At 39.4% G+C, this 24,232-nt stretch overlaps 1 protein-coding gene across 1 annotated transcript in view; it reads left to right on the plus strand.

Annotated features, from left to right (window-relative positions):
• Positions 1-24,232, plus strand: part of dnah6 (dynein, axonemal, heavy chain 6) — a 313,200-nt gene that overhangs the window by 176,770 nt on the left and 112,198 nt on the right. Inside the window, exons 49-55 of the mRNA XM_060841711.1 lie at positions 833-973; positions 2,924-3,166; positions 5,320-5,487; positions 6,824-7,059; positions 7,239-7,500; positions 8,360-8,483; positions 13,365-13,561. Of these exons, the coding sequence (XP_060697694.1) occupies positions 833-973; positions 2,924-3,166; positions 5,320-5,487; positions 6,824-7,059; positions 7,239-7,500; positions 8,360-8,483; positions 13,365-13,561 (1,371 nt within the window). The remainder of the gene's footprint in view (positions 1-832; positions 974-2,923; positions 3,167-5,319; positions 5,488-6,823; positions 7,060-7,238; positions 7,501-8,359; positions 8,484-13,364; positions 13,562-24,232) is intronic.

Below are 24,232 nucleotides of genomic sequence, written 5' to 3' on the forward strand. Positions count from 1 at the left end.
AAACTTTGGATTGAAACAAAATTTTGTATATTTGTTAAATGAAGATATTTCTAATGGCAATCTTTCACAATCATCCCATATGCAATAACTGGGTTGGTCATATTCATGTCCTAGGGCTTACTTTTATTTACAGTGGATTCATTGCGATCTGCCCTGCTATGCAATTTAGAGATCAGGAATCATTCAAAGATTATGGATCTGATCTCTCTGATACTACAACAACAAATTCCTTGTTGTTCAGAAAATTTAAATCCTTTTTTTTCTGTATGATGGAATTTCAGGAAAAGATAAGCCAATGTATTTATTATTGAGTATTATTGAGTTACTATACCCACATCCTAGCCCTTGCTCTTTCTGTATAACTAAATGAGAAAATGTGGAATGAAGGGAATTCCCATAATTTATCAAGTCCTCTCCATTAAGCATATATTTTACACCATATAGAAGCACACACATCATATTTACACTCTTGTAACTTTTAACACCCTTGCAATAACTTTGCATAACATTTGTCCTGTCTTCTAATGTTCATTTACCAATACTATTCATGATAAACCCAATTATGCTGTTCTCTGTATTTATTGTTAACATTGTTAACTTGGATTCTACAAATCCCTGCATCTCCGGACCCAACATTATGTACAAGTTGGTTATCTTAGTCCTTATCTTCAAATTTTAAGCTTATTTTCTTCCACCAAGAAGTTGCAGAGCTTTATTTTAAAGATGTGAAATGATTTGCCATTTACAGCTTTTGTTGGGGATCATATATGTGCAGATCCTGATATGTTTGTGAACAAACAAAATATTAATCATGTGTCTTTCTTGCCCTCAGGTTTTTCAATTTTTTATAAATCGTGTTCGGCAGAAATTGCACATTGTACTTTGCATGAGTCCTGTTGGTGATGCATTTCGAGCTCGATGTCGAATGTTTCCATCTCTCGTAAATTGCTGTACTATTGACTGGTTTGTGCAGGTACGCAGTAATGTCTAACCTGTTAATACATTGCTCACCTCTGTCAGCCCCTATTTATATATTATGTTTCTAAAAATGAAGGGACAGCACAGACTTTAATGAAAATCGTGCAAGGACTAATCTTTTTATTCCTACCACCCAATACACCACCTGAAGGATGAGGGTGTTATCAGGAATTTTTTAAATCCAAAATCCAACTACCTGCTTATTGCCTAAAACAGCCAGAACCTCTTCTCCAAAATAGGAGTTATTTATTTTTTAATTTGAGTTCCTATGCCTGTTGTAGGCCTTAATGCAATTTTCAGATTCTGGTGATGAAGAGATCTTGCCAGTGGTCCCTGAAAGAGACAACTAAAGACTGCTTAGAGAAAGGAGCACAATTCATGGTGCCAATGATACTTTAGTGAGTTAAATCTTCCTATCCATTTCTACCCACTTTACTTCCCTCTGAACATGTTATGAATTGGCTCTTCTTAGTGTATTGGCAAATTTTGTAATCAACAGGAAACAAAGTCTATATCACTAAGGATTATATTCAACCTCTATTGATAATCTGAATACAAAATATCTCCCCCAAGAATGAAATAACTTTCTTGGGTAATTTGTCTCCAGCTCTCAGCTCATCTCCTCAGCCAACTCATAAACATTCCCAATCCTGGTTCCATGCTGACCCATACTACCTCATATCCTGTACCCATTCAATAACCTCTCAGACTCTTCATGCCAACCTATAATCTTCTACTGAGCCCCATGGCCCCTGATAGCCTCTATGCTAATTTATTGCCATTTCATACCAACCTATTCCTTCCCCTTTACCCTACACCAACCATATCAACTCACCAAACTTGGGCAAAGCTTAGGACCCATTATGAGATGAGTTAGAATTCTATTAAAGAGAGTTCTGGTTGTGTTTTGCAGGTTTCACTGTATTGAAAAACGTCATTCTTACAAACCCATTTACTATATTGACATACTTTCAAGTACATTTAATTCAAGCACACAACCCCTTACAATTCCAAGACTTTGAATAAATTAATTGTCCCACTTCAAAAGGAGTCTTTGTGAACCCAACTCTTTGCTGATCTATATCTCATGTTAAGTAGATATTTTATTATTAAGGTGTATACTCTGTAATGCTGTTTGTTTAATAGTTAATTTGGAGTTGTTAAATTGCTAGCCTTTTAGATTTGTGTCACAGTGGCTGTCTTGCCTTGAGGCCAGTTTTTAGTTGGAGAATTTTAGTGTTCATTCAAAATTGACCCAGGCCTCATTCAAATGTTGCTAACTATCTCTTCTGCATGAAAGGATTGTATGAAATGGTAGAAAATCAACCAAACAAGATGCTTACTGCCAAACAGGCAAGTGGTGTCTTTGTAAAAATTCATGTCAGATTCCTATGATATCATTGTGACCATATGTTAGAAAGGATGTCATTTGGTACCCTTTCCTGTCATAACTGCGTAACAGATTAAAATACAAGCGGTTCAGATTCCAGTGACTATCATCTTGGTGATTTTAATTGGCCAATCTCCAACATCAAGCCCACAATTGCTCCACGTGATTCTAAGTCCTGGGAAATTTGGTCAGCACAAATGAGTTTTACCAAAGGGTTGGTTTCTATGCAAGTACAATTCTGACTTGCCAAATGCCATAAGAATCAAGCGGAGACTGAAGTAATTCAGTCTCTCAATCATGGCTGATCTCATTCACAGCCTCAATTCTATATCCTGCCCACTTCCCATAACCCTTTAGCCCATTACTAATTTAAAATTTGTCCATTGAATTTATTCACTGTCATGGTGTTCACCACACTCTGATGTAGTGAATTCCACAGAGTTTGAAAATTTGAAGTATGCTGTGAAATCTGGCACGTTTTGTGATAAAGGCTAGTTATTTGTTCACGTTAATAAAACGATAAGGAATTAATGCAAATTGCCGCTTTTCTTTCAGTGGCCACGAGAAGCGCTCCTTTCTGTATCAAAGAACTTCTTTGCAAATGTTGATTTGGGCAGTGATGAAATGAAGGAAAAGTTTTCTGAAATGTGTGTACAAGTTCACACAAGTGTGAATGAGAAGGCAGATCAATACTATGCTGAGCTGCGACGGCGATACTATACAACACCCACATCTTATCTCGAGCTTATTAACCTCTACTTGGCCATGCTGGCAGAGAAACGAAAGGAACTAATTTCGGTAAAGCTCTAGACTTTGAAGTTGTTCAACAAAACTAATACCAAATTAAGTTTCTGGTAATGCAGTTGTTTTTGAGCAACACTATTTCTTTGAGCTGTCAGTTGAATAAAAGGGATAAATTGACGTTTGGGAGGAAAACGGGCAATATTTAAGGAGTTGTTTGATTCTAAGCAAGTCCATTTGAAGCTTTCAAGAAATTCAGTTCACCCTAATATTGTTTCCATTATAACGAGGAATGAAAGAGTGTGTAACAAGCTATCTACCATAGAATAACTCAGATCTGATTATGAAATTTTATTGTTTTCCTCTTGACAGGTTCAGCAGTGAGAAAAGCCTTTACATTTGTCTGTTGGAATCATAGAATAGAACCATAGAATACCTTGGGTGCAGAAAGAGGCCATTTGGCCTACTGAATCTGCATTGACCCTCTGAAAACCGTTCCATCCAAACAGGAAAACCCCCATTCCATCCATGTAAACATGAATGGCATTTTTACTGTGGCTAACCCATCCAACCTGCTCATTTATGGACTGTGGGAGGAAATCTGAGCACCCAGGGAAAAACCCATGCAGACATAGGGAGAATGTGCAAACTCCACACAGACAGTCGCCCAAAGGTGGAATTGAACCCTGGTCCCTGGCACTGTGAAGCAGCATTGCTAGCTGCTGTGCCCTCATGCTGCCCTAGGTTAGTGAGGGTGGTCAAGTTAATAGTTATCATCAATGTATATGTGGGCAAGCAAGATTGCTGGGATTTGAAAACCTGCAGCTGGAAACTGTGGCCACTGTATCATGTTTGTACTCCCCACCAACCCTAGTGAACTTTCTCGGCTCAGTATGAGGTTTTTAATAACGGTTGTATTACATCCATGATCTATCTGAAAATGGTGCGTGCTCTACAAGGGATGTAGATTGTCCGGCGTACAAAGTTAAAAATCACACAACACCAAGTTATAGTCCAACAAGTGTACTATTTGGAAGCACTAGCTTTCGGAGCGCTGCTCCTTCATCAGGTCATTGTGGACTACACAGTTACAAGACACAGAATTTATAAGAAAAGTTTACAGTGTGATGTGACTGAAATTATATATTGAAAAATATCTTCACTGTTTGTAACTATTAAAAAATGTTTTATGATTTACATATGAAAGAAGTGAAACTTTCATGGACATTCTAACAGATGAGAGACTTCACAAACAATCAAGATATTTTTCAATGTATAATTTCAGTTACATCACACCGTAAACTTTTGCTATAAATTCTGTGTCTTACAACTGCGTACTCCACAACCATCTGATGAAGGAGCAGCGCTCCGAAAGCTAGTGCTTCCAAATAGTGCACTTGTTGGACTATAACTTGGTGTTCTGTGATTTTTAACTTTGTACACCAGACAATCTACATCCCTTGTAGAGCACGCATCATTTTCAGATAGATCATAGATGTAATACAACTGTTATTAAAAGCCTCATACTGAGCCGAGAAAGTTCACTAGGGTTGGTTGTGCAATTTTTAACTTTGTACACCCCAATCCAACACCGGCATCTCCAAATCATGACGGTTGTCAGACCTGCTGTGTTTTATCGGCAATTTCTGTTTTTGTTTCAGATTTCCTGCATCCACAGTTTTTTGTTTTATCACGTTTCCTCACCTCCAAGCAAGAGTGCTGCTTTTATAATTATAATGTGTTATAATCTCTAGTTGATAATACAGCAGGCCCTGCAGGTTTGTCCTGCTGGAACCTCTATTCAAAAGATGAAATGAGGATAAGGAGGAAGATGGAAAGGGTGTTAGGAACCTGGATGAAAAGTAGAGCAAGGTTGACATGGAGGTCATGGTCAGATGCTTTAGAGAGATGGAGAAGGGAGGGGAATGGAATGACAATCAGAAAAAAAACACCTATGAACTGCAGTGCATTAATTACTTTGAGCAGAGGCCTAAAGTAACAAGTCAAAGGACAAAGGGAAAAGGAGATTGAAGGGAGGAGGGAAAGTTGAAGATAATGTAGGGGTAATAAGCTAGAAATCACAGTTCACTTTTGCACAAATCTGCATTGATTATGTAGTCTTATTATAGTTGGTGTGATCTGATTAGCTGAAAATGCCAATATGAGTGATGATATCTGAATTACTTTTAATATTTCTGATGCAATAATAGGCTCGGGATCGTGTGAAAAATGGTCTTACCAAATTGCTAGAGACTAATGTGCTGGTCGACACAATGCAAGTTGAGCTTTCAGCTCTTGAACCAATTCTCCAGCAGAAATCAGTTGATGTAAATGCGTTAATGGAAAAATTGAGTGTGGACCATGCAGAGGCAGACCAGGTAAGCAATCTAAAGACAATCATCTTAAGGAAGTCTCTGCTTGATTATTAGCTGTACTGTTTTAAATTTTTTAATGTCCCTTCGGTCATTAAGATTCCGTCTCACATCTTCCTCTGAAGGGACTATAATTCTTTTAAGCAACACTATTGGAGCTTTTATTAGAACTACTGCAAGATACAATGGAAGCTGTAAACCTGAATTAAAAATTAAGAATTCTGTAAAAATCAGCTGTTTTGGAGGCAATCTGTGGAGAGCATAGCTAGCTTTTCCAGTCAAAAATGACTGTTAAGTGATGAAGTTTCAGCTGTATCAAAGTCAATAATATAGTAAAAACTGTCATCTAGAAATTTGGTTGGTTTTATGTATGTGGGCAGGGGGTGGCACAAGGAATGATTGGTCCTCACCTTTTAGATGCATCAAACAAACTCAGTAGAAATTGGGCCTCTGTTCTTTGAACTGGTGAGCTGCAGCCATTACAATACAGCACACCAGCAGACCAGAATGAAAAAGATTGTGCAACTGCACTGCAGTTATGTGTGAGATTTGTATCTGTGTTTTCACTAGAGTCTTTATGCTCTCTGGGGCTGACCTAATAACTGGCCTCACCAGAGCAGCCTCAGTCTGAATCACTCTTGCCTTACTGTACTGCCCCCACGTCTCCCCACATCCATTTCCCACCCTCCACATATTTAGCAGCACCCCCCCCCCCCAAACCAAATGGCTGGACCTGACCCAATTGTCCTCAATTTTAGCATCTGTGCCATTGATAGGAGCCAGCATCTACTGAATGGATTATTGCATGATTATCTCTGTCATCAACATTTAATGTTGTTCCAAAGCAATGATCTTAATAGTGATAATAACTTTGTGAACTTTCTTTGCTTAAGTAAAGTTATTCCACCTAACGCACACATTTTGTCTCAGAAAAAAGTAATAACTTGTACACCAACACAAGATATTTGCATACACCTCTCACCACTGCACATCACACTTTACTTACAGCATCAATCTCTTCAACACTCAATGGCAATGCCATTAGAGATTGACTAGTGAGAATTTAAGTGACAGTCCTTAAAGCCTAGATGAGAACATTTTGGGAATGGCATCCATTTTGATACAACTGAAATGAGGTTCATATACATTTATCATTCTTTGTCAGAGATTCTTTCTTAAAAAAATGCTGTAGGTTATTGAAAATGAACACAATAATTTCTCAAAATTTCAGAGTTATGGCAAACACATAACAATATATGTGTCAGGTTATTCAATTGGTGATGTATTAACTGAAGAAAGTTAAAGTAGAGATAAAAGTTTACATTTTTTTTGGTTGTGTTAGATTCGTAAAATTGTACAGGAAGATGAAATTTTAGCCAAGTCAAAAGCTGCAGAGACCCAAGCTATAGCTGATGATGCACAGCGTGATCTTGATGAAGCGATGCCTGCCTTGGATGCAGCAAACAAAGCTCTGGATTCTTTGGACAAGGCAGATATATCTGAAGTTAGAGTATTTACCAAACCTCCAGATCTTGTCATGACTGTCATGGAAGCCATTTGCATCCTGCTTAATACAAAGTGAGTAACATGTCATTGCCCAGTCAATCATGGGTCCTGTATTAGAAGATACCAGGCATTTTCCTTTCTTTTATTGAATTAAGATACTTTGGTGATCATGCTTTAGGATTTGTTCATGGATCAATCCATTGCCTCTAAAGACTAATGAAACTAAGTTTTTTTTAAAAAATTTATGTTAGAACGGACTGGGCTGCAGCGAAGCAAGTTCTTGGTGATTCAAACTTCTTGAAGAAACTCATGGATTATGACAAAGACAACATTAAACCCCAGATTCTGCAACGTCTTCAGAAATATATCAATAATCCTGATTTCGTGCCAGAAAAAGTAGAAAAAGTGTCCAAAGCTTGCAAATCTATGTGTATGTGGGTGAGAGCTATGGATCTATATTCTCGAGTTTCTAAAGAGGTCGAGCCAAAACGGATAAAACTAGCTGCGGCTCAGGTGAGTTAGAATCTCAAGGGTTTATATTCATGTGATTTAAAATAGTAGTGAATAACATTAACCCTTGAATACAATGGGGACGGAATAGTAGAGAGTTCATATTGGTAGACCAGTTTAGGCTCTAATGCCATGTAAACTTGAGTTTTTCACTTGCCAGCCCAGGTGTTTGCTTTAATCAAGTGTGAACCTCATGAATTCATATGAATAAAATACACAGGCAAACTGGATAGGGTGTGCATTATGGATATTTGTTCAGTAACTGCCGGTGAAAAAGATGGAACAAGCATAAAAATGTACATGTGCAAATAGATTTCATGCATCCATGAGGACTTCTTTGGGCAACCCAAGAATGGTATGTCCTGTACTGTTGCATGGCCCTGCTTCTCTGGAGTCATACGTCATCACCACTCATCTCTTTACTCTTTCTGCTGGTTGGCTCAACCTGTAATTTTCCTGATATTGGGCTGGCCTAGAGTTACTGAACTGTGATAGGAAATCTGAAGCTTGTTGGATATATCTTTTTCAGATCTGGGCCTCCTGCTGCAGATCTTTTTTGACTCATCCACATGTTGCATCCACTATTTATCTAGAAACGTAAGTCTCCAACATGTCCTGACTTCTCCTCCCTCTGTCCCCCTGCCCTTGGCAAATTAATCTGCGTTTTAAAGTGAATTGTAAGTATGCATTGATGAAGTCAAGATTACTGCATGATTTAGACCCAGCAACATTTTGATGTGATCTAACAATTTGCAAATAAAGAAGAGACTCAGCACTGCAAAGGTCTTTCAAATTATATTTATTTTTGAAAGGAGATATCATTTCTACACATCCCTTCACCATTCCTTTAATTAATTACTAGGCTGAACTTGATGCCACCTTGGCAACACTGAAGGAAAAACAGGCTAAATTAAGGCAACTTGATCAAAGACTCGAGGATCTTCAAGAACAATATGATAACAATGTGGGAGAGAAAGAACAGCTTGGTGAGCTATTGTTGGAAGTATTCCAAGATAATGTTTAATTTCATTATACAAAGATGAACAAAATTAATAAAAAATGATTGTGTCTAGTGGTACAAAGAAATGGCATAAATATTGGACGAACTCATTTATTTCCACAATTTTGAATTGTAAACTAGAACATTTTGTTAGCAAATATTTGTTATCAAGCATTGCACTAATTTAAGAAATTACAAGATATGTAATGACTTGGCACAAAGGTCAATATTTTGAAAGAGTGAGATCAAATGGGTTGAAGAGCCCTCATTATCCAGAATTACTTTGTAACCTTGTGATATTTTATCTAAATATCAATAGTAATTGGGACTCAAAAGTAACCTATTGACCACAATATTGTTTGGGGTGTTCTGTGGATATGCAATGTGCAATTTACATGTGCAATTCCTCTCTCTTTTGCCTGTTTGAGAGTTGAACAAAATTCACTTCAACTGATTTCTTGGGGCTAGTTGCAAGGGGTCACCTTAAAAAATGCTGGAGTTTAGTCGAACTTTGGATTTCTGCTCTAAGCAGAACTTATTTGATGTTGAGGATCCAGAGTGAAGGCCAGCAAGTCACTTCTTGTACATCAGGAAACTGAATATATTTGCCTCAGAAGCACTTTGGGATTCAGATGATTCAGACAATGAAAGTGGGGCAGGTTGAGAATAAGCCAGACACAAATGCTTCTCGTAGAAAATCTTAAGCCAAGATTTAAATGAGCAATATGACAAGGCTGGGAGCTGAAGTAAATTGGGGAACAAAGCTTAAAGATGACGAGGGAAAGAAGTAATGCAGGTCTTGTGAAGATGGAGCACAGTGGAACCTGAGGACTGAAACTGGGATTGCTGTTCAGTACAGATAGGACCAAGCCATACATGCTGAAGTCACAATGGAGCTGTTTTTCCTGGAAGATGAACATGTGGTGGTATGCAGAATGAAATTATGACAGGATTATGCATTGAAATACAGAACATACTGAAATAACATTGTTGGTTGCAGAGCTGGAGTTGCTACACTGTGGGATGGAACAGAACAATTGTATAACATTTAAGTTTGTGTTGTATGACTCTATGGCTCTAAGCAACCAGTAGAATAGGAATAGGTAGAATTAAAGCAATGAATGTAAATAGCAGATATGGAGATCTTGAGATGGCAGTGTAAATTTGGAATGTTGTACTTGGGCCTCAGTAGTGGCAAGGAATAGGAGTGTTCTGAGGGGGCTTGGGAAGGAACAGAGTTGAAATATAGAAAACCGGTTTCATTTTGAAATGGATTGAATAAAACTGGGCATTTAGTAAGGTGACAAAATGGCATAGAATTGGGGCTGTCTGGAAATGAGGGCAAATACACAAAAGATGACCTGGAAACTGGACACAATGAAGGAAAGAACTCATTTATATACAGCATTTTGAGACCTACTGGATTGTCCAAAGCTCTTCACAATTAATGGGTATTTTTGAAATATTTTATTGTGACATATAAGGAAACCTGGTAACGAAACGAGATTCCAAAAATGTCACTGAGATAAGTGACCAGAAATTTGGGTTATTGTCACTGGGAATAAATATTGATGAAAATTTGGAAGAAGCTATTATCCTTAAGTTAGAACATAGAACATAGAACAATACAGCACAGAACAGGCCCTTCGGCCCACGATGTTGTGCCGAGCATCTATCCTAGATTAAGCACCCATCCATGTACCTATCCAATTGCCGCTTAAAGGTCGTCAATGATTCTGACTCTACCACTGCCACGGGCAGCGCATTCCATGCCCCCACCACTCTCTGGGTAAAGAACCCACCCCTGACATCTCCCCTATACCTTCCACCCTTCACCTTAAATTTATGTCCCCTTGTAATACTCTGTTGTACCCGGGGAAAAAGTTTCTGACTGTCTACTCTATCTATTCCTCTGATCATCTTATAAACCTCTATCAAGTCACCCCTCATCCTTCGCCGTTCCAACGAGAAAAGGCCGAGAACTCTCAACCTGTCCTCGTACGACCTATTCTCCATTCCAGGCAACATCCTGGTAAATCTTCTCTGCACCCTCTCCAAAGCTTCCACATCTTTCCTAAAGTGAGGCGACCAGAACTGCACACAGTACTCCAAATGTGGCCTAACCAAAGTCCTGTACAGCTGCAACATCACTTCACGACTCTTGAATTCAATCCCTCTGCTAATGAACACTAATACACCATAGGCCTTCTTACAAGCTCTATCCACCTGAGTGGCAACTTTCAAAGATCTATGTACATAGACCCCAAGATCCCTCTGTTCCTCCACCTGACTAAGAACTTTACCGTTAACCCTGTATTCCGCATTCTTATTTGTTCTTCCAAAATGGACAACCTCACACTTGACAGGGTTGAACTCCATCTGCCACTCCTCAGTCCAGCTCTGCATCATATCCAAGTCCCTTTGCAGCCGACAACAGCCCTCCTCACTGTCCACAACTCCACCAATCTTCGTATCATCTGCAAATTTACTGACCCACCCTTCGACTCCCTCATCCAAGTCATTAATAAAAATTACAAACAGCAGAGGACCCAGAACTGATCCCTGCGGAACTCCACTTGTAACTGGGCTCCAGGCTGAATATTTACCATCTACCACCACTCTCTGACTTCGACCAGTTAGCCAGTTTTCAATCCAATTGGCCAAGTTTCCCACTATCCCATGCCTCCTGACTTTCCGCATAAGCCTACCATGGGGAACCTTATCAAATGCCTTACTAAAATCCATGTACACTACATCCACTGCTCTACCCTCATCCACATGCTTGGTCACCTCCTCAAAGAATTCAATAAGACTTGTAAGGCAAGACCTACCCTTCACAAATCCATGCTGGCTGTCCCTAATCAAGCAGTGTCTTTCCAGATACTCATAAATCCTATCCCTCGGTACCCTTTCCATTACTTTGCCTACCACAGAAGTAAGACTAACTGGCCTGTAATTCCCGGTGTTATCCCTATTCCCTTTTTTGAACAGGAGCACAACATTCGCTACTCTCCAGTCCCCTGGTACCACCCCCGTTGACAGTGAAGACGAAAAGATTATAGCCAACGGTACTGCAATTTCCTCTTGTGCTTCCCACATAATCCTAGGATATATCCCGTCAGGCCCGGGGGACTTGTCTATCCTCAAGTTGTTCAAAATATCCAACACATCTTCCTTCCTAACAAGTATCTCTTCTAGCTTACCAGTCCATTTCACACTCTCCTCTTCAACAATACGGTCCCTCTTGTTCGTAAATACTGAAGAAAAGTACTCGTTCAAGACCTCTCCTATCTCTTCCGACTCAATACACAATCTCCCACTACTGTCCTTGATCGGACCTACCCTCGTTCTCGTCATTCTCATGTTTCTCACATACGCATAAAATGCCTTGGAGTTATCCTTGATCCTATCCGCGAAGGATTTTTCATGCCCTCTCTTAGCTCTCCTAATCCCTTTCTTCAGGTCCCTTCTGGCTATCCTGTAACCTTCCACTGTTCTGTCTGAACCCTGTCTCCTCAACCTTATGTAAGCCTCCTTCTTCCTCTTTACTAGACATTCAACCTCCCTCGTCAACCAAGGCTCCCTCACACGACCATTTCTTTCCTGCCTGATAGGTACATACATATCAAGGACGCGTCGTATCTGCTCCTTGAAAAAGTTCCACATTTCCACCACATCTTTCCCTGACAGCCTATGCTCCCAACTTATGCTCCTCAAATCCTGTCTTACAGCATCATAATTTCCCTTCACCCAATCAAATACTATTCATTCACCTTCCCGACCAGCTCTGCGCTCCAACCTCACTTCCGCCCGGCTCGCGCCGCTCTCCGCAGTGAAAAGTTAGTGTCAAGAAATCTTTAATATTGCTCTGTAAGGAAAGATGGGTACTCAGTTTTACATCTCATTCATTACCTTTCACTGGGGTTTCAGCTTGGTTTATGTATGTACATTCCTGAATTCGTGCTTGAAGCTATAACATTCTGAATCAAAAATAATAGGGCTGCTTCTGGGCCATGCCTGAGAAAAGGTAAACTACTGAGTTGGAAAGGATTAATGGAAGCCATAATAGAATACAAATATGGCAATGCATCTACTGGTGATTTTTTTCGCCCATTGATCAGGTTGATTAATGGTGTTGAGTGGTTAACAAGGATTACGATAAGATTTAATTGGTGCACAGTACTATTTGGTTACCACTTGGCAACCAGCAAAGGTTTTGTTTTACAATTGAATTGTTGATTCATAATGCTATGATTCCACTACATTACTATCTTTGGGACTATGATTTTTACTTTCGCCATCTGGGCAGAAATTAATCAGAAAAGATTGCCCAATCTTTCACAGACCCTACCAAAAATTGCTGGAAAAGCTCAGCAGGTTTGGCAGCATCTGTGGAGAGAAATCAGAGTTAACCTTTTGGGTCCGCTGATACTTCCTTAAACCCTTTCATAGATCCTGCTTGATTTTCAACTCATTAAAATCAGTAGGATGTGAAATAGGTAACTTTTCCAGTGGGTGGATGATCCACAGAACCAGAGGACCATGCTGGCAGTGAAGCTAAGAATTGCATCTAAAATCTGATTTTGTATCAACAGACTATTTTTACCTTGCAAAGTGATCAAAAACAATCAGTACTAGATAAGCTCTCATTACACACTTACCTGATTTATCTTTTCCCTTGAATTCTTTGGATAGAAATATTAGGAGGCTAGTATAACAGTTGTTGACAAACAAGTTATTAACAGTTCTACATTCCACAAGAAGTATGTTCAGAAAATTTGCAATTTACTCTGCTTAATTTATTGCTTTTAACAATTTTAATAATTTCAATTGTAATTGCTTGAGTGTAACACTTTTTTCTCTTTAGCACAAACAATGGAACTAACTCAGGCTCGGTTAGTGCGTGCTGGAAAACTTACCGCTGCTCTTGGAGATGAACAAATTCGTTGGCAAGAGAGCATAGTTCTTTTTGAACAGGAAATAGGAAATATTATTGGAAATGTCTTCATTGCAGCAGCTTGTGTGGCATATTATGGAGCCTTTACTTCTAAGTACCGACAGCTGGTATGTCACAGTCTTGTCAATGTAATTTAATCACTGAAGTGCAGAATGTCCTAGAACTACGACTAATGACAGAAGCAAAATAAACAATTTGTTTTTGCTATGTGTTAAATACCATGAAATCTTTGAACAGTTGTTTTGGCTTTCCACTAGAGGGCTCATGTTATTATCAACCATGCTACCTGAGTGGTGGTGGAATTTCCATTTCTGTATCCTGGTTTGTTGTTGGCCAAGAGTGGTAACCAATCTTGCTGAGCAGTGAGCTATATTTTATGTTTTCAAATTAGGATGGTGGTCATTTGTTGAGTTTAAAAAGTACATAGTGACAAATAGATACTAGACCTTTTATTAACTGCAGACATCACTTAAGGAGAATTGTTTAAATTAACATGCTTGTGACTTGACAAATTTTATAGCATTTCAACATACAGGAATTGTCAATCTGCAGTTTCTTTCTCAAAGAATTAACCTAATGCTGCAATTGCATTGTCATTTGTAGGAAAGCTGTATCATCTGTATGAATAGATTGCCATAAAATTATTTGTTTATTTGTAATCAGTAAGTATTGTTTTAATAGGGATTTCAAAAGAGAATTACTGATCTGGTGTGCCTTGAGCTTATAAAAAAAAGTATATATTTATTGTGGTTCCCTGCAGATGGTCTGATAAACCATGCGACCTGTTTCCAAGTAAAACCTTAGAAACGTTACACCACAGGAAAAGGCCATTCAGCCTACCATGTCTGCAGTACAAATATAAACTAGTCACCTATGCTAATTCAATTTTCCACAACCTGGTTCACTGCCTTGCGGGCAGCAACACTTCAGGTGTATTTCAAATGAATTGTAGTTTCTGTCTCAATCACTAAACAGCAAAATCAAGGTGCTCACAATGCAAGGTTTTCCTCATGTTCCCTCTAATCATTCTAACGTAAATCTGTGTTTCCCAGTATTTGAACTATCCTCCCTAAACTTTCCACTAGTGAAAACAAGTCTTTCCCATCCACCTTATTCAAGCTCTTCAATATTTTGTACACTTTGATTAAGTCACACCTCAGCCTTATTTGTTTGAAGGAAAACAATCTGAGGCTATTAAATCTTTCTTCATAGCTGCATTTTCCAAGCCTTAGCAATATTTTGGTTTGACCCCTTTAGAATATATCCAGAGCAACTTTTGTCCTTCCTGTAACATAGTGACCAGAACTATACATAAAACTTCAATTGTGCCCTCATCAGTGTCTTAAGTAGTTTCAGTATTAGATTCCTGATTTTGTATTTATGTCTTACCCAGTAATGGAAAGTACACATTTTGCCTTCTTTATCACCTTATCTACTTTTCTTGTCAGGGTCCTGTGCAAGTGCTTTCCAAGGTCTCTCACTCCTTCTACCCTTCTTAGTAACTTCCTGGTTGAGTTCCATTTGCCATTTTTCCACCCACTTAACCAAATCAGTGACATTATCATGCAGTTGACAACTATGCTCACCACTATCAACTAGTCAGCCAACTTTTGGCATTGCAGAGTATTATGAATGAATTCTGAATATGTCTGATCAAATGGTAATCCTGAACAGCTCACTGACAGTCAGGTCTGGGTATTTGTTCCATGAGTGGGTGGGAAAATGGAGGTCAAACTGTTTTTTGGGTCCCAAATATAACCCTGGTGGAGTGAAATAGGCACCAATTGCAATTTGCAAAAAATTCACCCCCTCACTTGGCATGGATACAGTTGTTTTGTGCCATTTAAGTATATGGGAAGGTTCTTCAGCTTGAGAAGAGTAGCAAGTTGTGAGGAAGGATAAGTGAATGATATATAGGTATTTTCTCACCAACATATTTTGATATTTTCAAAAATATATTCCCAAGGTCAGGCTACCACAGAGAGGTATGGTGTGCTAGGGAACAGGGAAACCCCTCTCAAGGCAGAATGTGGCTGCCTTTGCATCCTGACAGGCCTAGAGATCTTCGAAACTTGTCTGGAATGCTGGCTGCCCACATCCTGTACTTTGCAGTCTGCCTCCTAGAGGTTAAAGTTAAAAATCACACAACACCAGGTTATAGTCTAACAGGTTTATTTTGGAAGTACAGGCTTTTGGACTGCTGCTCCTCCATCAGGAACAGCACTCTGAAAACCAGTGCTTCCAAATAAATCTGTTGGACCATAGCCTGATGTTGTGATTTTTAACTTTGTTTATTCCAGTCCAACACTGGCACCTCCACATTCAGCAGGTTAATCACCTTTGCTAAGTCAGGCAACTGGAATTCCATTAGTTGCAGTTAGTAAGGATCTGAATAAAACTGAATCAACTACCTGTATATATGGGTGAAGCCCAAAACTTTAGCCCAGGGAATGGTCAGTTGAGTCAGCCCCACCATTTCCTCCATAGTGTACAGTTTTGGCTTCAGTGACTTAGTGATTTCAGTGATCAATTCTCCAGCCTGAAATGCAACTTGATTACCTCCCTGCCAATTGGCCTGGCTGCCAATCAGTGTTAAATTCAGCATCAAAGAAGTCGTCCATAACAAGAGGTAGGGGCTGACCAGGGCAAGAGAGTTGATTCAAGCAGTAGAGATTCTCAATCAAAGTGGAGAGGGGCCAGGTCATCTTGAAGGAGGTGGGTACTCAGCAGTAAAGATCAGGAGTTTGTGTTGGGGAATTGGAGGCTTCAGAAGTGAGGCCCATCAGTGACAGGTATTGTTATTGGGGGCTTTGGTTTTGAGATCTGGTGTTGTTGCTGGGTGGTCAGATGTGTGTGGTGTAAAAGTATTGGAATGGGTCTGGGAAGTGTCTCAATCATGGAGACACCTCAACAGGCACCTGGATGCCAGATACATGTGAATGCATTCACCAGGGCCCAATCTTGAGCAGGTTGCTGGGTTCTCTAAGTTCGTAAAACCTAGCCAATATCTGTTACATTTCAAAAGTTGTGAGTATGAAGCTAATGACCTTGGTACCAAGTTTCCTGTGCAGCTACAGACTCTGTCAAAATTAGAAATAAGCAGGTCAGCGGGGTATTTCTATCTGGAAACAGATTTCTTGCACATTAAACCCATTCCCCTCCCCTAGTTCAAACCCAAACCCCTGATTTTCCTGTCAACATTCAGCACTGAGAGGAAGATTTGGTCTACAATTGTGCAAAATAGGCTACCATTTTGTCACCACCTTCCATCTTCCTTGCACTGAAGTTCAGATTCCTTCTGGAAACTAATTTCCTCATCTCCCCATCACTTCTGCTCAGTTAGAAATGAAAAGTCTTGGCAATATTTCCCAAACTCAGTTGAAAATCAAACTGTGTATAATATGTAACAGATTGACAATTTGTTGTGAGTTCATTCCATGATCCCATCCCTTCCAAAAAAGAGAATGTACTTAAGAAATCTGAATGAATCCTGGTATTGTGAACAGATACCTTAAGTTTTAAATTTCTAATTCATCAGCAGGTTGCTGCTGTGTGCTAGAGAGATGTACCTTTAGTACATAGATGCAACAACAGACTGCTAGTATTTCTGCTGCTGTGCAAATAACTGGTAGTTTTATTACATTGAACATTGACATATAGTGTCACTGTTTCCAAAGTACTGATTAGAATTACAGCACAAAATATACATTCCAATAAATTGTACTTTTGAAAATTTGCCCAAAATGCATTTCAAAAGTAATTCTTTGGCTTGAGTTTTTAACATTATATTTAAATGGATTTGGAAATTGCCTAATTTTCTGTCTGGATGTTAAAATAAGGAAGATGACACCTTTGGGTATTTGATTGATGGCCTCATGCACTCTGTGTATGAATAAGTTATCAGTTGTGTCTAAAATGAATTAATAATGTTTTTCAGTAACAGTATAATGGTCACATGGTCGAGAACTAGTGAAAGTCTACATTTTACATGGGGCTTGATTTATAAGTATCAAAAGCCATTAAAACTCATTAGGAGTAAAATAGGCAATAAATGGTGAAATGTGTGTTCAAAATGTCATGGCCTTTTCTCAATTGTAATTAAACTAAATTTAAGGGCTGTTATGGTGCAGTGGTGGTTGTCCCTATCCCTTGGTCTGGGACCATGCTTTCAAATCTTGACCTTGAATGTAAGATAACATCTTGTAATAACACGTTGATTAGAAAATAAATATATTCAAAGCTAAATTTCATCAGACAAGATGTGGCAGGGATTCCTCCATTATATGTAGCGGTGAAGGTACCCAAACCGAACTAATTGACGTTCTTCCTTGGAGAGAATAAAGAGGAGATTTAATTTTTTTAAAAATCAGTCAGTGGATATCTTCATTTGCTGGACCATCATTTATTGCCTTCATTAATTGCCTATAAAACGATGATGGTGAGCTGGTGTCTTGAATCATTGAAATCTGTTAGATGTGGGGAAACCCACAATGCTGCTTAGAAGGGAGCTGCAGGACTTTGACCCAGTGACGGAACATCAATATATTTACAAGCTGTGGTCGTGAGATGTGAGGGACTACTTCGGTCATGAAGTTTAAGTGGAGATTTAACAGAGATGTTCAAATTTATCATGGATTAAATAAAGATCATAGACTCCATACAGTGTGGAACCAGGCCATTTGGCCCATTGAGTCCACATCGGTCCTCCAAAGAGCATCCCACCCAGATCTACCTCTTCCCCCACCTATCTCTCTCATCCTGGTTTGTCATTTTTAAGCCCTTCAAAATTGTTAACTTCCATGGCTGATCCAACTAGCCTGCACATCCTTGGACACTATGGGCAATTTAACATGGCCAATCCACATAACCTGCACATCTTTTGACTGGGGGAGGAAACCAGAGCACCAAAGGAAACCAACAAAAACACAGAAAATGTGCAAAATACACAAAGGTGATCACCTAAGGCTATAATTGAACCCAAGACCCGGACGCTGTGAGGCAGCAAGTGCTAGCCACTGTTTTGCCCGGTTTAAGAAGTAACAGTGTAATCACAAAAGAAACAGTAATCAAAGCAAATATCTTTAAGAGGATGGGGAAAAATGTCAAGGAGAGTTGAGAATTTATTTAATGCATGGTGCTTTAATGTGGAAGTTTCTGCCTGAAAGGCTGGCAGAGCCAAGCAGATGCTATGACAACGGATGAATGGACACCGTGCAACAATTGCCAGACAGGCATGTTCCCTCCCATTTGGGAATACTGCAACAGTTAAGGACATTTGATCTTGGATCTTCAGGTGACCATCCTCCAAGACAGACTTTGGGTTAAACAACAATGCAGAGTCACCAAGCAGAGGCTGATAACCAAGTTCGGTGTCCATGAGGATGGCCTCAAGCAGGATCTTGGGTTCATGTCACACTACAGGTGACCCCACAAGACTATACACTATATTTTCACATACGTACACACACTCTTACACATGATCACACTCGCACAGACCCTCTCCATATACGCACAGTCTCTCAGACACACACACATACAAACACAAGCACATACACTCCTTCCACAGACTCTGTCTCACTCACTATCAAGCACACGCACTCACACAACACTCTACCTCTATCCCTCACCCCCCCCCCCCCATGTAAATAGAATCAGTCTGACTCAAGGTTGGGATACAGACAACCCTCAACCTCACACCTCTAATACATTGTCTAAGTTGAGATGACACCTTTTTTCAAAATAAAACCTAAAGTTATCTCAGGACTGTGCCTTGAAAGACGTTCTGGGATTTACATATTAATCAATTGAAAGCTGTATCATCATTCTAAGTGATTAAAGACTTAAAAGCAATTAGGTTTGTTCAATACATTGCATCAGTTTTATGCCACTTTGATCTTTTACTTTAAATTCTGCCTGTGATCCTGTCCTACTAGATACATGACCAAGGAGCAGGACTGCAAAAGCTTATACTTCCAAATGAAGCTGTTGGACTGTAACCTGGTGTTGTGTGATTTTTAACTTAAATAAAGGGAATTGCATTTTTGCTTGAGAGAAAAAAAACAAATACAGGGACCAACTGATGAGATTACAATAACTGGAAACTGCTTTCAAACGACTAGTATGTAAATTATAAATGAAACGGCCTTTTTCTGCTTTAAATTTAATCATACATTTTTTGTTGGGGTAGGTTATGGAGGTTGATTTTAAAGCTTCAAAATGGTATTGTTATTTGAAAGTGAAGAGATGTAGTGATCACAATGACCACTGCAGCCAAAACATTTCTGCATTATTGCCAGCAAAAAAAGAAATTCATGTTAGAAACCATCAGTTAATTGCAGCAGACAAGACTAGATTTTGCTGTAAATATAACACTAAGAATGTCAATGCTCACTATTATTAAAGGATATATCACTCAGCAATATCTGGCACCACAAATGTTATTGTAAATACTGAAATAAAGATTTTTCAGTTATCTTTCTCTTCAAGTATGTTTGTAGTACAGGTATTTAACTGAGAAATATGGGATGAAAGGGTCTGACGTTTATGGTACTCGCATGATAAATGCATGAGAGAAAACTTATGCTGTTAAGTCTTAATTACTGGCAAACATGATTTGGAGATGCCAATGTTGGACTAGGGTGTACAATTTTATAAGTCAGACAACATCAGGTTGCATATAGTTTTGCAATTTACATATGAAAGAACTGAAACCAGCATGGTCATTCTAAAAGATGAAAGATTTAACCAACAATGCAGGTCTTTTTCAATACATAATTTCAGTTACATCACACTGTAATCTTTTGCTATAAATTCTGTGTCTTACAATCTTATACTCCACAACCATCTGATGAAAAAGCAGCGTTCCGAAAGCTGTGTGCTTCCAAATAAACATGTTGGACTCTAACCTGGTGTTGTGTGATTTTTAACTTACTGCCAAACATTATCTTTAGTTATCATTAACAATTAACTTCTACTAGGTGCAATAGCATTCCTTCAGATTTTCTTATAGACCTATAGACATCTACCATCCAAAAGGAGGCAATATGCTTGACTTTTAACTGCATTTGCAAAGTCCAAGCAAGCCACATGGTTGTAAGGGGATGGGGAATATTTGTTGATGTTGTCTACATTGCTCATATCCCATGAATGAATATAATTAGGATCAATGTTGCTTACCAGCATAGTTGACGGAATACTAAATATTGGAAACTAAGTGGAAAAAAAGTGTAAATAAAAGTGCCGCATTTGGATCATTGGAAGCTGTTTTGGGGTAGATGTGACCTGTACAAGAAGGACGGATTGCACCTAAGTTGAAAGGGGACTAATATACTGGCAAGGAGATTTGCTAGAGCTGCTCGGGAGGATTTAAACTAGTAAGGTGGGGGGGTGGGGCCCAGGGAGATAGTGAGGAAAGAATACAATCTGAGACTGGTACAATTGAGAACAAAGGTGAGTCAAACAGTCAGGGCAGTCAGGGACAAAGCAGAGAACATGTTAGGACTGATAAATTTACACTGCATTTATTTCAATGCAAGAGGCCCAACAGAGAAGACAGATGAACTCAGGGCACAGTTAGGACCATGGGACTAGGATATCATAGCAATTACAGAAACGTGGCTCAGGGATGGACAGGACTGGCAGCTTAATGTACCAGGATACAAATGCTACAGGAAGGACAGAAAGTAAGGCAAGAGAGGAAGGGAGCGTGTTTTTGATAAGGGATAGCGTTACAGCTGTACTTAGGGAGGATATTCCCGGAAATACATCCAGGGAAGCCATTTGGGTGGAACTGAGAAATAAAGAAGGGATGATCACCTTATTGGGATTATATTATAGGCCCCCTAATAGTCAGAGGGAAATTGAGAAACAAATTTGTAAGGAGATCTCAGTTATCTGTACGAATAATAGGGTAGTTATGGTAGGGGATTTTAATTTTCCGAACATGGCTGGGACTGCCATAGTGTTAAGTGTGTACAAGAAAAAATTCTGATTCAGTATGTGGATGTACCTACTAGAGAAGGTGGAAAACTTGACATACTCTTGGGAAATAAAACAGGGCAGGTGACTGAGGTGTCAGTGGGGGACCACTTTGGGGCCAGTGACCATAATTCTATTATTTTTAAAATAGTAATGGAAAAGAATAGATCAGATCTAAAAATTGAAATTCTAAATTGGAGGAAGGCCAATTTTGATGGTATTAGGCAAGAACTTTCAAAAGCTGATTGGGCACAGATGTTTGCAGGTAAAGGGACAGCTGGAAAATTGGAAGCCTTCAGGAATGAGATAACAAGTCCAGAGAAAGTATATTCCTGTCAGGTGAAAGGGAAGGCTGGTAAGTATTGGGAATGCTGGATGACTAAAGAAATTGAGGGGTTGGTTAAGAAAAAGAAGGAAACATATGTCAGGTGTAGACAGAATAGATCGAGTGAGTCCTTAGAGGAGTATAAAGGCAGTAGGAGTTTACTTAAGAGAGAAATCAGGAGCTCAGAAAGGGGACTTGAGATAGTTTTGGCAAACAAAGTTAAGGAGAATCCAAAGGGTTTTTAGAAATACATTCAAGACAGAAGGGTAACTGGGGAGAGAATAGGGCCCCTCAAGGATCAGCAAGGTGGCCTTTGTGTGGAGCCACAGAAAATGGGGGAAATACTGAATGAGTATTTTGCATCAGTATTTACTGTGGAAAAGGACATGGAAGATATAGAGTGTAGGGAAATAGATGGTGACATCTTGCAAAATATCCATATTACATAGGAGGAAGTACTGGATGTCTTGAAATGCATAAAAGTGGATAAATCCCCAAGACCTGATCAGGTGTGCCCTCAAACTCTATGGGAAGTTGGGGAAATGATTGCTTGATTCCTTACTGAGATATTTGTATCATTAATAGTCACAGGTGAGGTGCTGAAAGACTGGAGGTTTGCTAATGTGGTGCCACTGTTTACGAAAGGTGGTAAGGACAAGCCAGGAAACTATAGACCAGTGAGCCTGACGTCAGCAGTTGGCAAGTTGCTGGAGGGAATCCTGAGGGACAGGATGGAAAGGCAAGGCATTTGGAAAGGCAAGGACTGATTTGGGATAGTCAGCATGGCTTTATGCATGGGAAATCATCTCTCACAAACTTGATTGGGTTTTTTTGAAGAAGTAACAAAGAGGATTGACGACGGCAGAACAGTAGTTGTGATCTATATTCAGTAAGGCGTTCGATAAGGTTCCCCATGGGATACTGCTGAGCAAGGTTAGATCTTGTGGAATACAGGAAAAACTCACCATTTGGATACAAAACTGGCTCGAAGGTAGAAGACAGAGGGTCGTGGGGGAGGGTTGTTTTTCAGATTGGAAGCCTGTGGCCTGTGGTGTGGCACAAGGATCAGTGCTGGGTCCACTACTTCTTGTAATTTGTAGAAATAATTTGGATGTGAGCATAAGAGGTATAATTAGTAAGTTTGCTGATGACACCAAATTGGAGGTATCATGGACAGCGAAGAAGGTTACCTCAGATTACAACGAGATCTTGATCAGATGAGCTAATGGCTGAGAAGTGGCAGATGGAGCTAATTTAGATAAATGTGAGGTGCTGCATTTTGAGAAAGCAAATCTTAGCAGGACTTAAACACTTAATAGTAAGTCCTAGGGAGTGTTGCTGAATAACGAGACCCTAAAGTGCAGGTTCATAGCTCCTTGAAAGTGGAGTCGCAGGTAGATAAGATAGTAAAAAAGACGTTTGGTGTGCTGTCCTTTATTGGTCAGAGTGTTGATTACAGGAGTTGGGAGGTCATGTTGCAGCTGTACAGGACATTGGCTAGGCCACTGTTGGAATATTGCATGAAATTCTGGTTTCCTTCCTATTGGAAAGATGTTGTGAAGGTTGAAAGGGTTCAGAAAAGATTGCAAGGATTTTGCCAGGGTTGGAGGATTTGAGCTATAGAAATAGGTTGAACAGGCTAGGGCTGTTTTCCCTGGAGCATCGGAGGCTGACGAGTGACCTTATAGAGGTTTATAAAATCATGAGGGGCATGGATAGGATAAATAGACAAGGTCTTTTCCCTGGGGCCAGGGAGTCCAGAACTAGAGGGCATAGGTTTAGGGTGAGAGGGGAAAGATATAAAAGAGACTAAAGGGCAACCTTTTCACTCAGAGGGTGATACGTGTATGGAGTGAGCTGCCAGAGGAAGTGGTGGAGGCTAGTACAATTGCAACATTTAAAATGCATCAGGATGGGTATAAGAATAAGAAAGGTTTGGAGGGATATTGGATGGGTGCTGGCAGGTGGGACTAGATTAGGTTGTGTCATTTGGTCGTATGATCGATTTGGACCAAAGGGTCTGTTTCCGTGCTGTACATCTCTATGACTAAAATTAATTGGTCAGACCAGGTAAAAATAAATGGATTCCCTACAATGTGTACAGATCCCTTTCTAACCTAGTATTTTAACTCAAGAATGGAGGATTTGTAAGTAGATCTGCTAATGAGGAATGGAGTAGCGTGGATATGAGTTAAAATATGAGAGTGTCAAGGTAATAATGTCATAATACAATGTGGAGTTTAGGTTAATAATTGTGAAGGGCTTAAGAATGGCAATGATAATAGACTGATGGAAAGCTGATTTTGATGGAACTTGGGGAATTGATGTTAACAGTATCAGCAAACAATGATGTAAAACAGCAATGAGAGATATTTTAAATGGTGTTCAATTGACTCCAGGCTACACTCCATGTATATTCTGCTAAAAGAAAATGCACTAAGCATTGATAAGACAGCACTGGATGAATAAAGACAGA

Source organism: Hemiscyllium ocellatum, chromosome 2, assembly GCF_020745735.1.
Source record: "Hemiscyllium ocellatum isolate sHemOce1 chromosome 2, sHemOce1.pat.X.cur, whole genome shotgun sequence".
NCBI lineage: Eukaryota > Metazoa > Chordata > Chondrichthyes > Orectolobiformes > Hemiscylliidae > Hemiscyllium > Hemiscyllium ocellatum.